The following is a 19,809-nucleotide window of genomic DNA, read 5'->3' on the forward strand; positions in this document are numbered from 1 at the left end:
ATGACCATAATCCATTGTGCATCTACTTGTCCGGTCAGTTTCTTTTCGCCTGCTACGGAAGAGGCGATCGTGAGGTGATCGTGAGGTGATAAAGCGCAGTTGCTGCTTTGTGAGTTCTCTAACTGATAATACATGATCTAAGTGATTGATAGTTGGTATTCAGCTGTCATAAAAGTATGCCTTATTTACTTTGAAGAACTACAAAAAAATTTTTGATTTTGTCAGACAGCAAAGGTAGCAGCTCTACGGAGATGAGATGACTTCAAAAGAAATAAAGTAATCAAAAAAACAAATTTAATATACACAACTGAAATATTTTAAGTAATGTAATGTGAATAAATGGTTAATATGTGGTAAGCAGTAATAGGCAGTCACTACCATCATGGGAGTTTAATTAATAGTTTTATTCTGTGTTACAGAATTCAATCCACATAATGCATAGTGAATTAAATGTCTAAAACAGACACCGAAATTTGATAATTTTTTAATAATCAAACTCAAAAAGCCCTAATCGTTTGGCACTACCAACAGGATGCATGTTTTGTATTCTGTACAGGCTTCCTTCTTTCACTCTGTCAATTAGGTTAGTATTGTGGAGTAAATAAAATGTTGTTGATCCATTCTGTTTCCATTAAACTCTGTAACTGTTTTAAAGTCACCATGCTCAAATGGATATTCAATGTCTGCTTTTTTCTTTTTTTACCCATCAACCAATAGTTGCCCTTCTTTGCGAGGCATTGGGAAACCTCCCTGGTCTTTGTGGTTGAATCTGTACAATAATTGTATGTGTGGGGTACAGAGATGAGGTAGTAATTTAAAAAATCATGTTAAACACTATTATTGCACACAGTGTCCATGCAACTTAAGCACATTTTTACTCCTGAACTTATTTAGGCTTGCCATAACAAAGGGGATGAATACTTATTGACTCGAGCCATTTCAGTTTTATATTTTTAATTAATTTGTAAAAAAAAAAATAATAATAATAATAATAATAATAATAATAATAATAAAAAAGAATGGAAAACAATTCCACTTTGAGATTGAGGTATTGTGTGTAGCCCAGTGAATTTTAAATTCAGGCTGTAACAACAAAATGTGGAAAAAGTCAAGGGTGTTAATACTTTCTGAAGGCACTGTATATACACGTTTAAAACGAATCTCATTAGCTAGGTATATAAATATCTACCTAGCAAGCAAGCTAAAGTAAACTCCGGAAAACTCGCACAACAATGTTTTCTCCTTCCGTGTCAACACGCAGGCTCTCTCTTTTGCTGATTTTAGCTAGCTAGTAATGGTAGTAGCTATCTATTAGTAGTAGGGACGTCAAACTTTCAGCCTGTTGCACAGACCCTATGGACACTCTAGAGTGGCTGGTTAAATTGTGCTTAGGAGCATTTTTTACATCTAAAATGGTTTAACTAGTGAGAAATGTGATTATTAAAAAAAATCTGAGTTTCCATGATGTGGACAGTATGTATTACTACCAGGGGTTGGAACTGGTTCAAGGAACAGAACCGGAAACTGGAAAATAACTACATTTTGAGAGGAACAGAAACAGACCCGGGAAAGCAAATTATCTATACCGTTCTGAAACAGAACCGTTTTTTCAAAAGAATGAGAACAGGTTAACGTTCTTTTACGTTTTATTCCAGTCCCACAAAAAAAACACAAAGAGCCTATGCAAAGCCCTCACTGTCACTCAAACTTATTCCAGTGTCTGACTGCCAGCTGAAAATCTTTGCCAGTGTGTAGTCTGACTATTTTTAGGGTCTTCCGCCTGGTATAGAGGTCCTGGATGGCAGGAAGCTTTTCCCCGGTGATGTACTGGGCCGTACACACTACCCTCTGTACTGCCTTGTGGTTGGAGGCCGAGCAGTTGCCATACCAGGCAGTGATGCAACCAGTCAGGATGCTCTCGATTGTGCAGCAGTAGAACTTTGAGGATCTGAGGACCCATGCCAAATCTTTTCAGTCTCCTGAGGGGGAATAGGTATTGTTGTGACCTCTTCACGACTGTCTTAGTGTGCTTGGACCATGATAGTTGTTGGTGATGTGGACACCAAGGAACTTGAAGCTCTCAACCTGCTCCACTACAGCCCTGTTGATGAGAATGGGGGCGTACTCTGTCCTCCTTTTCCTGTAGTCCACAATCACCTCCTTTGTCTTGATCACGTTGAGGGAGTTGTCCTGGCACCACACAGCCAGGTCTCGGACCTCCTCCCTATAGGCTGTCTCATCATTGTCGGTGATCAGGCCTACCACTGTTGTGTCATCAGTAAACTTAATGATCATGTTGGAGTCATGCCTGGCCATGCAGTCATGAGTGAACAGGGAGTACAGGAGTGGACTGAGAACGCAATCCTGAGGCGCCCGCATGTTGAGGATCAGCGTGGCGGATGTGTTGTTACCTACCCTTACCACCTGGGGGCGGCCTGTCAGGAAGTCCAAGATCCAGTTGCAGAGGGATGTGTTAGTCCCAGGTTCCTTAGCTGAGTGATGAGCTTTGAGGGCACTATGGTGTTGAACTCTGAACTGTAGTCACATAGGTGTTCCTTTCGTCCAGGTGGGAAAGGGCATTGTGGAGTGCAGTAGAGATTGCATCATCTGTGGATCTGTTGGGGAGGTATGCAAATTGGAGTGGGTCTAGGGCTTCTGGGATAATGGTGTTGATGTGAGCCATGACCAGCATTTCAAAGCACTTTGTGACTACAGACGTGAGTGCTACGAGGCGGTAGTCATTTAGGCAGGTTACCTTAGTGTTCTTGGGCACAGGGACTATGGTGGTCTGCTTGAAACATGTTGGTATTACAGACTGACAGGGAGAGGTTGAAAATGTCAGTGAAGACACTTTCCAGTTGGTCTGCGCATGCTCGGAGTACACGTCCTGGTAATCTGTCTGGTCCTGCCGCCTTGTGAATGTTGACCCGTTTAATGGTCTTACTCACATCGGCTGTGGAGAGTGTGATCACACAGTCATCCGGAACAGTTGATGCTCTCATGCATGTTTCAGTGTTACTTGCCTCGAAGCGAGCATAGAAGTCATTTAACTCGTCCGGTAGGCTCGTGTCACTGGGCAGCTCGCGGCTGTGCTTCCCTTTGTAGTCTGTAATAGCTTGCAAGCCCTGCCACATCTGACGAGCATTGGGGCCGGTGTAGTACGAGTCGATCTTAGTCCTGTATTGACGCTTCGCCTGTTTGCTGGTTCGGCGGAGGGCATAGCGGGATTTCTTATAAGCTTCCGGGTTAGAGTTCCGCTCCTTGAAAGCGGCAGCTCTACCCTTTAGCTCAGTACAGATGTTGCCTGTAATCCTTGGCTTCTTGTTGGGGTATGTACTATGGTAGGTAGATGAGGGCCTTGTCAGGTGTCAGGAGTAAAACCCTCTCGTCCGACTTGTTAAATAAAAAAGTATTTAAATACAAGGTGAGTAAATCGCTGTCCTGATTTCTAGAAGCTCTTTTCGGTCATAAGAGACAGTGGCAGAAACATTATGTACAAAATAAGTTACAAATAACGCATGGAAAGTATTCATTTCCCTTGACAAAGGCAATGCATCGCAAACTGTTTCTGCATATTGATTTGGACACTTTAAAACAGTATTTTGGCAATGTGCTAATTATCAATATGTCTAGTCAACAGGAAGCAGCTACATCATACTTTTAAAATGTCAGTTTTAGGTAAATAAATTACATTTACAACATTAATTTCCAATGGCATTGTACTTAGCTAATCAGGTAACTGTTGAAAGATTCCAAAAACGTGCTGTGATTTACTTTGATGGACAAGGAATCACCAAAACAGGTATTCCCTGCCAATTAGTAATATCCAATGCAAGACCGTGTATTTTAGCAAGCCATCTAATGAGGCAGAACAATGACAGCAGGTAGCTAGCTAGCTAACTTAGTTATAATCAGCTGACAGGCGTTAGGTACCTAGGCTGGCTAGCTAGCTTAGCCTGCTGTGTATCCTTGCAAACTCACACATGCTGTGAACTGTTAGCTACGACAATGGGATACAAAATTACAACAATAACAGATTAATCAATGCTTAACGTTAGCTAGCTAACGTCGCTAGAGAAAAATAGAAATAAGAAAGACAGGCAGAAATAATGTGCTAGCCAAGTGGCTCTCGTGTTAGCAAGCGGAGTTGGCTTGATGAGATGGACATACGCAGCTACATTCGCCGAACGATAGTTAAAATGCACTACGTCGAATCATACAAGGATTTAACAGCACACTTTTAGTCATACAGTACATTAAAACGTTTAATCGTCTGTGTTTACCTTCCCAGGTTACATCGTACATTTCTGATACCGACGCCATCTTTCTTGGCAGCACAGGTTCAACGTCATTGAACTGGGTGTGGCTTGTTTCTTTATGCTCACTGAGCCTTTACGCTCTAAATAGTGTAAAAACAAATGATCATTCAATCTACGTACAAGCTCGAGAATAGTCAAACATATTTTTGAGACATGTTCAATGTATTTTATTCATTTCTATGGACTTTAATATTTCTGCTGCTTCTATTGTTTTTTCTGCTATTAACATGAGTGTAATGTGATTGAGTGATGGGGTGTAAACTGTCAGTTTTTATTGAAATGAGAAGATTCATGAAAGTCACATCATTTATGATTAAGGGGAATGGTAAGAGAGAAGGACAAAATGTTACTTTATGCATGTCTTGCTCACATGCCGTCTTCAAAAGGCTGTGTGTAATTAAGCAGGCAAGGCTATCATGGATGTTTCCTTTGAGGCAACTGTTCAATCATTGGAGTAATTGAATCCTACTATCTGATGCATAGATACATCGGGTCCCGGTCTATTTAATTTAACAATTGACACTCAGAGCAGACCACAATTTCAACACTTCCAAAATCTCACTTTAGTCCCTGCGGAGAGGATCATAACAGACTGGTTAGCATAAGAGTTATGACAGTGCTGGATGTAGGACTAGATGTAAACAAAAGCAATGCATGCACTTGCTCTCACCCTTTCCCCCATCATACCCAGGTATTAAATCTGACAGCGCTGATTAACACACTGCCTCCAGTTATTATTTATGTAACTGGGCCTAAAATTACCTTGTTTCAACTGACCAGAAAACAGGGCCTGAACCGTAACGCTAGCCCTCTCCAGAGGTTTAGGTCTCCGAGCTCTGCGATGCTGCTCACGCTAAATTTATATTCATGGTACACCTAGCTTTCATGAGGCCTGGTTAGATTTGTGGTTGTTACCAGGGAGGACTGGAAAGGGGTCAGAGATGCTGCATGCCTAGTTGTGTAATTCATTTTCTTCTGAGGTAGGTTAAGCAGAATGTCAGGAGTGGAAGACTTGTGTGTTGAAAGCACATTTGAGATGCTGTGTTGTCCCTTTCTTGTCTTGATTTTCCTCTCAAGGGGCCTCTGTCTGTCGATCCCATGTCTATGACTTTGTAAGTTACACGCCACACCCCTCTACCACATTACGCACTTGTTGAGGTGGACTCAACACAAACTCACTTACAGAAACATTTCAGAATCCTGATGTCATCCCCAATACCTCTCACTGCAATGTAGATACTTTGTTAATGTTCTATTGTCTGAGCTCAACAGGACTATGTTTTGTTACAGGACACTGTCATTGTATAAAGGCAGAGCATGGTCGTTATTGGGCAAGTACAAGTGTACAAGAGGACTATAAAATGTCATCATCTCTGTCAGGGATACAAAAAAATAACATTATGTGCGGTTGAACTTACGTTCAGCTCAAACGATCCGTGGACTTGTAATTTTCAAGTCTGCACATGGCAGTCAGTTGATATATGGTCGGGTTTCCGCTGGAAACCAAAATACTGAGGCGACCACATTAAAACAAGCAAACACTGTCCTTCGGGGTAAAGGGCCTTCTCTTCTCTGCCAGGGTGCTGTTAAAGGCCAGGGCCCTGCTCTCTTCCCGACCCGCACCAACGACCAGAAAAGACGGTGGGGCCTGACTCAGAGGATGAGGCCATGATGGTAAAGGCCCTCTGTACTGTGCACAGGTTTAACGTTGGCAGCATGAGATGTAGGGGTATCTGGAGGCAGTGAAAGAAAAATGATTAAATCTCAATATATGGCTGCTGTTTACCTTGGAGAGGGTCACTCAGCTAGAATGTCACAATGAGGAGAGATCAATAGCAACCGTTCTGAAAACCCAAATTGTGCTCCTTGACTGCTGCTTACGTAGGTTTTCATGCTCCGAGAGCCCCACATACGGCACATGGGACAGGCAATACACCGAGTGTACAAAACATTAATAACAACTTCCTGATATTGAGTTGCACCCCACCCCCCACTTTTGCCCTCAGAACAGCCTCAATTCATGGGGGCATGACTCCAATGCTTCGCACAGTTGTGTCAAGTTGGCTGGATGTCCTTTGGTGGTGGACCATTCGTGATACACACGGGAAACTGTTGAGCATGAAAAACCCAGCAGCGTTGCAGTTCTTGACACAAACCGGTGTGCCTGGCACCTACTACCATTCCCATTCACCCTCTGAATGGCACACATACACAATCCAAGTCTCAATTGTATCAAGGCTTAAAAACCCTTCTTAAATCTGTCTCCTCCCCTTCGTCTACACTGATTGAAGTGGATTTAACAAGTGACATCAATAAGGGATCGTAGCCTTCACCTGGATTCACCTGGTCAGTCCATGTCATGGATAGAACATGTTCATAATGTTTTGTCCACTGTATATATTTTTTTTCCTTTCATTCGCCTTTCCTTGTCTTCAAAAAGACAAGCTTACAGTAGAAACACTGCACAGGCATTATATTTTGATTTCTGACAGAAGCAATCAGAGTTGGCAATCACTAAAATGAACAGTTACGGCCTGAAAATTGATGTGGCGTTTAGGTGCTCTGCGGTTTTGAAATGGTTCCTGTTAGTTTCCAGCCTTTTCTTTATTTTTCACCGGTGTCGTACGGTTGCGGGAAATGAAGACAGACGCAATTAGCAACAATGTTTGGGCTTAACCCTATGGAGCCAGCTGTGCTGTGTCTGCTTTGAAAGCTGACTACAACCCCTGTCTGGCCAAGTTGCTTTCAGCTCACTGAGAATCACTCTCTACAGATGACTTCAGCACAGGTTGCCTCTGATGATCTCCTCTCCGTAGCACCCTTTGACCTCACCCTTAGCCTGCGTGAGAGGCCCAGAGCGGGAAAACTGTGACCCATCACAATTTAGCTACCTCAATCTCTCACTCCCTCTCCCTAGGTTTCAATGCCAAGAACAATATTCAGCTCAATGTCAGCCCCCGCACAAGTAATTGACATTACTCACACAGTTAGAAGCTCAGGATGTATGGCTCCCCTGACACCTAGTGTAGTAGTGTGATTGCTCATAGTAGAGTAGTGTATTACCACATGCAGTACATTATGTGTTGCTGGATTGAATTTAATGTCACCGTTCTTTCTCATTAAATTCATTTTAAACAAGTTTAACATCACCAGGCAAGAGAAGACTCTCAAAAGACTCATTCCCCATGTGTGTCCAGGCGTGTTCACCCACAAGTAACCCACTGCAATTTAGGCAGGTATGAAATGTCCCATCAAGATATGGGTAAATTTTAGAGGTACAAAATCAACTAAATCCCTTATTAAGTATGAGGCTTGAAGGTGAATTCAGATTTCCTTGACTTTATCCTAGTAGTTGAGCAGTCTAGTGGAGTTAACTTGTCCATTTTAATTCAACAATAGTGTGAGAGAAATGTTTCATCTTTCAATGCCAACCTTTGTTAGCAATAAAAAAAAGGTGCTTGATATTATGCTGCAATATGGAACATTATTTCTTCTTTATCAATGACTGTATTCTTAACGAAAGGATCCAGATTCAGACTTTGAATGTTGACTTCTCACGCACATATGATACCCCATACAGTGACCAATCTGTCATCTGCTGTAGAAAGCCTCATTCATGTTTGGATGTTGATTTCCTCATATAACTTTATACTGGAACTGATTAAGATTAGGAAAAAAAGTTTACTCTGAGTAGAGCCTAAATTGGGAGTATCCTTAAAGAGGATACTTCTCAGTAACTGTATCCTGAGCAGTAGCGGTTTGACCTTCAGCCCAAAGCTATTGTTACAGATTGAAACATGGATCACTTCCACATCCTCCCGGGGGTCCGAGTTGAGGTTTACCATTCAGAGAAGTTATGGCTCTTGTTCACTCTCATAACTACTTTCCTCCAATTGTTTTGAGACTGGTTTTCTTCTGAGCCTTCAACTAACTTACATAAATATATGTAACGGCAATCATTCCAGAAATTCTGAATCCAGATGAAGAAGTATAAATGAATCCCATCCCTTCTTTGGCGGAAGCCATTGCTAAATGGCATGATCATGGAGTTATTGGATTTCACATTTCTTTTCCAGTAAGAATGTCCATGACCACACATTTGGAGATAACTGCATTCCCTGTAATGTCATGTTTTCAGAGATAATTCTAAAGGGGAAATCAAGCTATGCATATCATGAGGAGTGAGCATGGGAACAGGGTTTGGTGAGGTACTGTAGGGTTGGGGCCGAGGGGGTAAAATATTCTCTCTCTTTTTTTAGTGTATAATATTACTGAAATGTACTAACTACAGGATTTCAGCATCACATAAACATACATCCTTACAACACACACACACACACACACACACACACACAACTTCTCCTCTATGTTTCCTAAGACATAATATGACACGTGGCCATGTGAGGATTCTTTGGGGTTAGAAAAGTATTTACATGTTACTCTTGGTGTAAAAAGTGGACATGTGCTGTGCAGATGTTCTGCCATGCTTGGTGCAACTGGGTGCCTTGCCTGTGAGTTTGTATTGTTTTCTGGCCCCCTGGCTCGGTCGATAACCCCGATCCCACTGCCATCGAATTGGACTCTGCTGATGTCAGCATTGGGCTCTGGATTAGGAGTGTGGGCTGCTGATTTATAACCTGACACGGACTGCGCGCGAGGTGATGCATATCTAAAAGAATAATTGAAATTCATATGAGATACTGGCATTCAGATTGAGAGGAGATGCTTGGCTTTGCAACATCCAGCACAGAGGCATTTGTCTTCTGATCGTTTAGATTTTTTTTTTGACAGATAATAGAGAGAAGAGAGGCTGGTGGTGGGTGTCTTTGGCACTGTCTGCCTTTATCCCTATCTTGGAATCGTTGACTGAGGAGGCATTCAGAGAACTACAGAGCTGAGGTTTTTCATGGAATCCCTGGCTTATCACTATCGGCCCTTTAAGTTGATCCAGTTAGGAAAAGCTGAAAAGTATTTTTCCTCTGAAAGACACACACATCAAGAGATGGATCATTTTTCTGCATGCAGAAATATGTTGTTGTTTCTGACAGCATCCTTTTATTGGACTGGGATATACTGACAGATGGATCATGTGTGGCCACAAACCCACACAGTCTCCAAAGGCCTCCGCCTATAGCGTTCACAACCTTTTCATTTTAATTCAAGGAAACAGAAATGAGCAAGTGGGTCTGTGTATTTACGCCAGTTATTGGTGTAGTGTTTTACAAGGCTCCACTCTGGATCACTTTCTTCATTAGCATGGATGTGTGATATTTCGGTGTCTTGCTGGGATCTCCTCTTTAGTTATGTGTTTTTGCCTTTCCTACATAGTTTGGTTGACCGAGAAGCTCCTTGGCAGTGGTCAACTAGACTAAGGTACAGTCAGAAATATAGCCCAGCCGCCATCGCTAATTTGGAGACCACCCTGCCTCTCCCACAGAGATTGAGTGTGATGCAGAACAATGGGGGAGGAGGAGGTTCAACTTTGTGCTTCAACAATAACTCCCCACAGCTACAAGCTAAACTGAGTAGCATGCAGCGGGGCCTTGCAATACACAGACAGAGAGTGTGGTGTCAGGCCCTCTAGCTGGAAAGGTCTGCTTTGGGTTGACCCCAACCTCCTGGTGCGGTCTCCAGAGTCTGGCACCAAGGTTCCAGTTTCTATTCTAGTCTGTCAAGAACTTGGACTAGGCCCTCCAGTTCTGGTCGGTCCAGACTGGAACCCATCTAATGAGAGAACAAAATCTAATAAATTAGGGGTAAATAATTGTGTGTGCACGTTTATGTATGCCAACACCTCTCAGTGTCAAAAAGGGGCAGAGTGCGTAGGCGTGCATTCTGCATTCACAAGTACATTCTGAGGAATGTGCATCAAAGTTTCCAGACAGAAGAAGTAGTAAAAAAAGGTGCAACATCCAGTACTACTAGGGCTACTATTGAAAATAGCTCTGCCTTCCGCAGTCATGTTACCACCCATTTCCATACACAGTGAGCAAACACAACATTCAAGAAGATTCCAATATGATAGGCAAGACCACCTTAGTTTTGGTCTGTACAGCACTTTAAACCTTTGTCGCAGGCAGCCCGCCAGTGAGGGCATATATCTTTGTATGTCAACTGTGCACGCATGAGCATGGGCTGTGAGCTATGAGCTCACTCAGCGCATTAGTAAAGTACAGTAGCCCTATAAAAAAACAACATTCAAAATGTGGTCTGCCCTGAAGTCTATAGACCTCAGAGCAGTGTTCAGGTCCAAGAAAGGCTTCGGTTCAGTAACCTCAAATGACTAACAGGTCCCCTATTTGCTGTGTAAGTGTTTCCCTCTAGTTGGAACCTCGATGTGTTAATCACCTTAGCTCTCACAGTTTCCTAAAACTTCCACCAAGCCACAATTGGGTATGATTCACTGTAAAACACATAGGCCTAATTCTGCTTTTCAGAGTAGGGAAATAACCCGCTGAAAGGATCCAGCAAGGGAAGGTGATCACAGCTTTTAGTGTGACTCTGAAACCTGATAGATGTTTATTTGGGGTAAATTGTGTAGTTTGTGTGATGACTTTTATCAAATGAAATTTGCGTGCCACATAATTCAAATCCAGCACAGTATCCCCTTAGTGTTCCACTACGGGGAAATGTAAATAGCTTCTGAAATTTAAAAAATTCCTTTCAACAGAAAACTGATGCCATCTTAAGAGGAGAGAGAATTCCCTTGCTTTGATTTTTCCAATATACTCCCCAGGGCACCTTCATTTAAAACAGTGGCTGGTTGAAATAAGAGAAAACAAAACAATTTAGTGTTTGAATCACTCTTTCAAACACAAGTTTCTTTGTCAATTATAATTTAGCTTGTGGTATTTAACCTATGGTTGAAACATATTTATTGGCTGTTGTTTGCAAATGTTAGGTTTTGCCTTCTCCAGATTCATTTGTATATTTCTGTACCATGGTGTGTTTTGTTGGGTATGTTAACAAAATAGGTCAAATATAAAATCTGCTGTCAAAGTTGGAAGAGAAGCACCAATCGTATCAGGGTTGGTTGTCATAATATTTACACTTTAACTTGGATTAAAAAAACTGAGGAAGACAAATCTTAACAAAAAAATATAAAAGACTAAACAGTGCACTTCTTCTGAGTAAAACCAAGCCACTTAGTAATAGATGGTAATTTATTCATAATAACCATGAATAATCATTTCACAGGTATTTTCATGGACGGACTCCCAAGAAGTAAAACTGGCAAATAAGTGAATAGGCAGAATTTGTCAAAGCAGTAAGCAAACATAATTTGGTGCCATTTTCACAAAAGGAACGCTGTTCAGTCAGTGGTGATCCAAATGTTAAAAGAGGTTAGGCTATATGATACAACAACAAAAAACAATTTTCAGAGTGAAGCCACTGCTAGGCCTACAAGTACGTGAGCCAAATGGAGGCGCGTGGCTGCCAAATGGAGGCATGTTTGTCTTTTTGAAAGATGGATCTATTCTTTGGCAAATATTTTATCCACCTCAGAACTGGCTGGGTAAACATAGTTTACCATTGGCCAAAATAATGCAAAATGATCAGTGTGTCAGTTACTGATGATTGTGAGAGCTCAACATAAAATGTTGAAAGAAATTAACAAAATAACAAACTAGCGAGCATCTAGAGATCAAATTACAGGGACATTTGTGAAATTAGCGCAAAAATAATAACATTAACAATACAATTAAAAGATCTGAAAGATCCTTCACTCAAAAAAGCCTTACTCAAAACTCTTGGGCAGAGGACACAAAGGAGCAGTGCTGGTGTTTTACTGAACTTTTTTTTCCCTCTTCTTCTTCGAGTTTTATAGAGTACTGACTTTAAGCCAGGGCTGGCTGTGTCTGAAGCCTCGGTGAAACAGCATCAGCCATGGTGAGTGGTGTCTGTTTATGACTAATTTCTACCTGCAGTCCTGGAGGGCAGAGAGAGAGAGAGCGAGAGAGCTTCCTAGTAACAAGGGGGCAATTGTTTGGGGCTATAGGACAGTGCCATGTGGTTGTCAAGCAAACAAGGTAGTAGTGGAACCTATTAGAGATGTGCCCTTTAGTATCTGATATTGGCTCTTCACTGCTAGGTGTGGCCAACACATGGGCATCTTTATGAGGCATCTGCTGAAGTGAGGAAAAAAGGGTTTGCTTTTCAAATCAAATCCAATTTGGTTTGCTTTTGAAGGCTAGTCAAGACAACTAATAACTTTTTAGGCAGGCAGAAAACTAAAATGTTAAATTAGCCTTATTATTTTTATTATTTAATCATGTCTATGTTTATTTAAACCCATGTGCTTTATTTCCTTGTGAAGAGTCACAGTCTTTGAGCTTGGTGAACTCTATTAGATACTTCTCTGTTTGAGAAATATTGGTGGGTTCTGGGGAGGCCCAATGTTTTCGATTTCAACAAGTTCACTTGGCAAAGAACTCCCTCTTCATAAATGAAACATTTCATTGTATCAACACTACAGTGAAATTATGGTAGTCTTGAAAGGTTTACTACATAGTCATGCTTTCTTTCAAGTGGGCCTATGCAGGAGAAAAGCTGAATACACATTTCCATTTGAGCGTGCACGTAGTGCACACCACATTATAAAATATCTTCATGAGACAGCCCTGCGAAACACAAGAGAAGGAGTTGTACACTCACAACACAAGTTAAACAATATTACCAAATTGGTTGCCAAAGGGATAACTTAATAATGCTCTAATTGCAAGGTTAAATTAGAAGAAAATGCCTTCATGCACATGCCATTATCAGGAACAATTAAAAATAAATAAAGTAAATTAGGACTTGAAAATTGTGAGACAGTGTTTGCACTGACCCGCAAGGTACTTTATCAGTGTTGGACATTTGTTTTCTTAGTTGAAGGCTACTCAATCCACTCATTTGTTTTATCTTGTCTACAAAACTGTCTAAGAAAAAAACAACATCTTGAATATGAATCTTGAACGCTACAATGTGCTTCCAATTCGCTTTGTTGGAACCGCCGGGTCAGATAATGTACAGTATAATTTGACATGGTCATAATCGTCGTTATGCTCATTAAAATAGTATAACTTTTATCAATATGGCCAATCCGTGCAGGCACTGATGCTGAAAGTGACGCTGATTGGTCATTTACGTAACACGTTCTCTACTTCCTCCTCTCTTGCAGTGAAAATGGCGGAGTACGACCTCACCACCAAAATTGCCCATTTTTTGGACAGACATCTCGTCTTTCCTTTGCTGGAATTCCTTTCTGTCAAAGAGGTAAATGCGTGTGGTATGTTAGGTTGTACATACAATCTAGATTTTCGGTAGAAGTTTGTAAATAATCCATGTAAATAATGTAAATGCCACGTGCGTGAAAGAGTCGCCCATGAATTGGGGCCTCGCGCTGTTTCAGGTCCAACAGCACAGACAGTTGAGCGAGCGAGCGAGCTAGCTTGCTAACTAGCATATGCTCCTTCTGTTAGCTAGTTATATATGTGATCTAGTAAACGCTATGTTTGGTGTCAGTTTGATTTATATTAACATATGGCATAGCGTTAACTGCAGCACGCTAAGTAAACTAGCTAACGTTAGCTAACTTTATTTTAAAACCTAGGCTAACAGTAGTTAGCTACCAAACGTTAACCGGTTACTGTCGGCTGCTGCGTCTTAAATTAAACTAGTTATCTGGCTAGTCTAGTGAACAAACATTTGCTACATGTATATCTTTTACTTTTTAACATTGATATATATGCAGTTCTTGGTTACATGACTCCTAGATGCTAGCTAGATCCTCGTCTCGAGAATGTATTTAACTAGTGTCCTTTTCAACTAGCTAACGCGTTAACTGTTATTGTTAGTTAGCTAGTAACGTTACCTAGAAAGGTTGACTAGTTTACTATAAACACTAGATATGCCTTAAAGTAACGTCACCACAAGGCAATAACAGAATTTCAAATGGCAAAGCAGGCATTGTGACGTAGAACAATAGGCTGGGAATAGAACTTTCGGAAGGCGAGTTGGTGCTCAATAGAACTAATAAGAGCTGGCAGGGTGAAAAATGGCCAAAAATAAGGCCTGTTTTTTTTTGTGATTACTTCAAAACTATGGCAAGCAGCTGGGACATAAGGTAATATTATGAAACTGGGCTCCACAGCAGATGCAATAAACTAGTTATCAGGGGAAAAAAGCATTGTTAAAAATGTAATGTGTCCAGCCTACCAGCGGATCATTTATCATTCTGCAGGACACCTGCCAATCAATCAATGCATCCTACAACACCCTATAGTCCTATTAGTAAGGTGTTAACACAAGACCTTTCAGTGCTTCAGGGTGTGTTCATAGTAACAACTGCACATAATACTTCAATGTACATGTTATATAGAAACTCATATTTAAATTTAGTAATGAAAAAAATAAAAGTTTAGCCACTCAAGCGTGGTTTGCAAGTGAATTCCATTTTTCGAATGACTGTCAATTTGTTTGGCTCTTTTTTGCTGTGCTCATGTCTGACCTATGCGACAGTTCATTTGGCCTAGGACTATTTTACATTTAGCAAGGGCAAGCCTCCTTCACTCAAGGGAAAGGCTGTTAGGCTTAGTATAAACAATTCAAAAAATAAATATCCTATGGCTTTTCCTGAGATTTCATGTGAAGCAGAATAGCTGACCTATGCGACAGTTCATTTGGCCTAGGACTATTTTACATTTAGCAAGGGCAAGCCTCCTTCACTCAAGGGAAAGGCTGTTAGGCTTAGTATAAACAATTCAAAAAATAAATATCCTATGGCTTTTCCTGAGATTTCATGTGAAGCAGAATAGCGAAGAGGCTTGAATAGCCTATTGCAGACGGAAACCGCTGGAAGAGAGGCTAGAGATGTGTTGCTGAAGTAAGAAGCTAAATATTAGGCCGTTCATTAGCTAAATAGTAGTTTATAAATATTTACCTGTCAAAGTGCAAGAAACAAGTTAATCGACTAGGAAATGGCAGATCTACACTCTGCAGGCTACTCTCTGCAGTCCCGGACACTAAAAGCTCCACTATTAATTAGGCCTACGTTTTTAGAAAATACAATTATTCTACTTAGGCTACAACAACTCAGTGGAATGTATTATTATGATCAAGAGAATGCACAATTGTCTAGGGCTGTGAACTGCGGTGATTTAGGATAATTTGAATAACCACTCAAACATACTGTTTTGAATGCTTAATGACAAAATGACTGCTTACAGCCTAGGCCTGATTCTACTTCCACAGAGTCAGATGAACTCATGGATATCATTTTTAGGTGTCTGTGCAGTTTGAATGAAGTTGCTAGTGCAATTTCAAACTAGCGTTAGTGCAATAACTGGCAGTCTATGGGTATCTGTTAGCATGCTTCCTTCATACTGGACACCGAGACATAGCAATGGTATTCACCTGCCAAATTAAGTTCCAGAAAGGTACATCAGCAGGCCATCACTCACTTTCTCTCCCCTTTCAAACTCTCCTATTCTACATTCAGCAAGCAAGAGCAAGCAGGAATCACTAGTAGTAAATGAAATGCTCAAATTGTCTATAACAAGCTATTGTTGTCTAGCTTTTCCTGGGACTCCAAGAGCTAAGGGATTAGCTGTACCCTCTAGGGCAGGAATTGCATCAAAATGAGGGTGGCGTTCCCCTCTGGTGGGTGCCTTTTTAACAACCAGACATCCATTATAGCTAAACACATTTTCTGACTTTGTTAGTCAGCTTAGTACCTGAACTCTGTCATTGTCAGCAGTTCTCTTAAACTGGGTAGGCAAAGTTAAGAATTTGAAACTGTATATTCCAAAATAACCCCATTTTCCCCTTTTTAACTTTCTACTTTCAGATCTACAATGAGAAGGAACTGCTTCATGGAAAATTGGATCTCCTCAGCGAGACCAACATGGTGGACTTCGCCATGGATGTTCACAAAAACCTCTTCCCTGAGAAGGAGATCCCCGCCAGTAAGTAGACTGCACACTGCGTAGTCTACCTCCTAACAGTTTTCTTAAAGAAACCTGTACAGTGATAAGTATTATGCATGGTTCAGTGTTTACACTGTTTCATCAGTAAATCACAAGATGGCGATGAAACTGATTGCACACCATCCCCCTCACGTTTTAGTCATGCTTAATACAATCTTCACTGTTCCAAAAACTAGTATAAACAGACGTAAATCTTTAATGTTGCATGCAATGGTATTCTCCTGGGTATTGCCTTGGTCAAAGCCTCTAATGGTTTCTCTCTGTCCATGTGAAGCCCTAAAGGAGAAGAGGATCACAGTGGTGGCTCAGCTGAAGCAGCTGCAGGGTGAGACGGAGCCCATTGTGAAGATGTTTGAGGATCCAGAGACCACGAAACAGATGCAGTCAACCAGGTGAGTTAGAACCTTCTGTCCCACCATTTAACCGATGGATGGTTTAGGAGTTGTTGTTTGCATTTTATAGATGGTCCATCATTGACAACACAATTTTTTTTGCAATTCATGATGTCCCAGAGTAGTGGTCTTGCTGTCTGGTGTAAGATTCTGACTTTGCAGGCTTAATGAAGGAAGTTCAAGTGGTGTTAAATTGAGATGATGGTAATCCAAAAAATTGATATGCCAACATTTTGGATCCATTTCCCTAGAGTGGCTTTAGGGTTACATCTTACGAACTCAGCAAACGCAGACCGATACACGATGCTGCAGTGAATGTTAAGGATGGCGCTGACTTTGCCGTGATTAAAATAGCTTGGTTAAACTAAAGTCCTCATTCTTTACATAGCTTCTTTGCAGTAGTGGGTTCAGTTCGTCAAAGGACACTTTTCATCCACTGGCCAATCTTGAATTCTTTAAAGGTTTGACTTTGAGACATGTTTGTTTATCAAAGCAGGCATCTTATACTGACCATTGTAATGGGAGTTTGAAGCCTTGTGTATGTAACTTCAAACTTTTTGTAGTGCAGCTACGGCTGTTTTCTATTCAGATTCCTTTTGAAACAAAACAATACAAGACTTGTCCCGGGTCACCCAAAAACTTTTAACAACACCAAAAGGGCAAGCCACACCCATTTTAGCGTACCGCGCATATATCTGCTAGAGTTACCCTGGATGAGGTAGTGTGTTTTTGATATGATTTTAGATTTATTTAGCGGATCATCCCTGGCCCTGACTGGAAATTGCAGAGGGGTTCAATATTTAGATCCCCTAGTCCTATCTTTGGGATAAAACTGTGATGTAGAGATAATGGTTAGTGTAGGAGAGAGACTGTCTTAGGTGCACTGTTTGCCAACATGCTTAATAGGAGGCCTGCCCTCAACTTAATATCTCCAGGAAGCAAATCCAATATAGTTTAGGCCTAGCCAAATTCTGTCATTCACTTTCTGGATAATTGCCTTGTTTCTGATCCATGTTGATAGGTTAAGGAAATTAAACAATTCTATGGATCTTGAGTTTGTCAACTTCCATTGCTTCTTTGCTCTTTTTTGTCCCGAAGTTGTTGGTAGTAATGCAATGCTGTGTCTCTTTTTGAAAGGGTTTTCAATGTAGATCTTTACGTTTGGATATGTGGGGTTTCTTGCCGTTGTTCCTGTGGGGACTGTGGCTTGCAAGGCAGTTGTGGATGTGATAACCTGGGTCACCTAGGTCTTGGTGAAGACTAGGGCTGTTACGGTGACCATATTACCACCACACCGGCGGTCATGAGTCATGAAGGCAGTCAAATTCCATGAGACCGCTTAGTCACAGTAATTAAGCTTCTCCAAGCTCTGATGCTGCTGATGGTCATTAGTAGCCTACCAAACTTGCTAATTGCCTGGTACTCAGCACTCTATTGCCCCTCTAATCACTCTGACATCAATGCAAATCTAATCAAACACTTCATGAGGGCTCATGTTGCGCCCCATTTCTATAGGCTATGCAGTTGTGAGAAAACAGTGATGGCTTTTCTAACAAAAGAAGGATCCCATCAGCTTTCTATAGCTAGGCAAGTCATTTATGTGTATAGACAAGATTAAATCAAGAATAGTATGATGGGTGAAAATATTAGCCTATCACTTGTGAATTATATATTTTCGCTTGTGAATGATGCCCAGGGTAAGACAGAAACAATGCAAACTTTTTTGTTGGACTTCAAATCAGTCGAACACCTCATGTTTTTAAGGAGGTTTGTATCACAACTAACGTGGCCAAATAACTTCTTAAAATTAGGCACATTAATCCGCTTTACAACGGGTGTAGAGCCTAACTAGCATACATATCCGGTGTGTGAGTTGGAAGTTTGGGGAAGATCATTTTGACCATAAATGCACCTTTTTTCTAATTAACCTCGTCCCACCTACTCAACAGCCAGTGTAATCCCGTGGCGCGATATTCAAATACCTGAGAAATGCTATTACTTCAATTTCTCAAACATATGACTATTTTACACCATTTTAAAGACACGACTCTCGTTAATCTAACCACACTGTCCGATTTCAAAAAGGCTTTACAACGAAAGCAAAACATTAGATTATGTCAGCAGAGTACCCAGCCAGAAATAATCAGACACTCATTTTTCAAGCTAGCATATGTCACATAAACCAAAACCACAGCTAAATGCAGCACTAACCTTTGATCTTCATCAGATGACAATCCTAGGACATTATGTTATACAATACATGCATGTTTTGTTCAATCAAGTTCATATTTATATCAAAAAACAGCTTTTTACATTAGCATGTGACTAGCATTCCCACCGAACACTTCCGGTGAATTTACTAAATTACTCACGATAAACGTTCACAAAAAGCCTAACAATTATTTTAAGAATTATAGATACAGAACTCCTTTATGCACTCGCTATGTCCGATTTTTAAAATAGCTTTTCGGTGAAAGCACATTTTGCAATATTCGGAGTAGATAGCCCGGTCACAGGCTAGCTATTTTGACACCCACCAAGTGTGGTACTCACCAAACTCCGATTTACTATTAGAAAAGTTTGATTACCTTTGCTGTTCTTCGTCAGAATGCACTCCCAGGACTTCTACTTCAATAACAAATGTTGGTTTGGTCCCAAATAATCCATAGTTATATCCAAATAGCGGCGTTTTGTTCGTGCGTTCAAGACACTATCCGAAGGGTGACGCGCACGACGCGTATCGTGACAAAAAAAATTGAAATATTCCATTACCGTACTTCGAAGCATGTCAACCGCTGTTTAAAATCAATTTTTATGCTATTTTTCTCGTAAAAAAGCGATAATATTCCGACCGGGAGTTGTTGTTTTCGTTCAAAGACAGAGAAAGTAAACATGGTGTCGGCTCGTGCACCTCCAGTCTCATTGTCCTCTGATCGACCACTATCAAAATGCGCTAATGTTTTTCAGCCAGGGCCTGCAAAGCCACCATTCATCTTTCTGGCGCCTTCTGAGAGCCTATGGGAGCGTTAGAAAATGTCACGTCATGCCAGAGATCCCCTGTTTTGGTTAGAGATGATCAAGAAGGCCATGAAATGGTGAGAGAGAGAGCGCTTCCTGTTTGGAATCTTC

At 41.0% G+C, this 19,809-nt stretch overlaps 2 protein-coding genes across 2 annotated transcripts in view; one reads left to right on the plus strand and one right to left on the minus strand.

Annotated features, from left to right (window-relative positions):
- LOC115175998 (ER membrane protein complex subunit 2) overlaps positions 1 to 4,361 on the minus strand; it is a 60,752-nt gene extending 56,391 nt beyond the window's left edge. Inside the window, exon 1 of the mRNA XM_029735709.1 lies at positions 4,284 to 4,361. Coding sequence (XP_029591569.1) covers positions 4,284 to 4,323 — 40 coding nt within the window. The 5' untranslated portion in view covers positions 4,324 to 4,361. The remainder of the gene's footprint in view (positions 1 to 4,283) is intronic.
- A 9,089-nt stretch (positions 4,362 to 13,450) lies between these two features.
- The window catches only part of LOC115176005 (eukaryotic translation initiation factor 3 subunit E), a 46,938-nt gene continuing 40,579 nt past the window's right edge, over positions 13,451 to 19,809 (plus strand). Inside the window, exons 1-3 of the mRNA XM_029735723.1 lie at positions 13,451 to 13,577; positions 16,150 to 16,267; positions 16,563 to 16,680. Of these exons, the coding sequence (XP_029591583.1) occupies positions 13,488 to 13,577; positions 16,150 to 16,267; positions 16,563 to 16,680 (326 nt within the window). The 5' untranslated portion in view covers positions 13,451 to 13,487. The remainder of the gene's footprint in view (positions 13,578 to 16,149; positions 16,268 to 16,562; positions 16,681 to 19,809) is intronic.

This window comes from Salmo trutta, chromosome 3 (genome assembly GCF_901001165.1).
Source record: "Salmo trutta chromosome 3, fSalTru1.1, whole genome shotgun sequence".
Lineage (NCBI taxonomy): Eukaryota > Metazoa > Chordata > Actinopteri > Salmoniformes > Salmonidae > Salmo > Salmo trutta.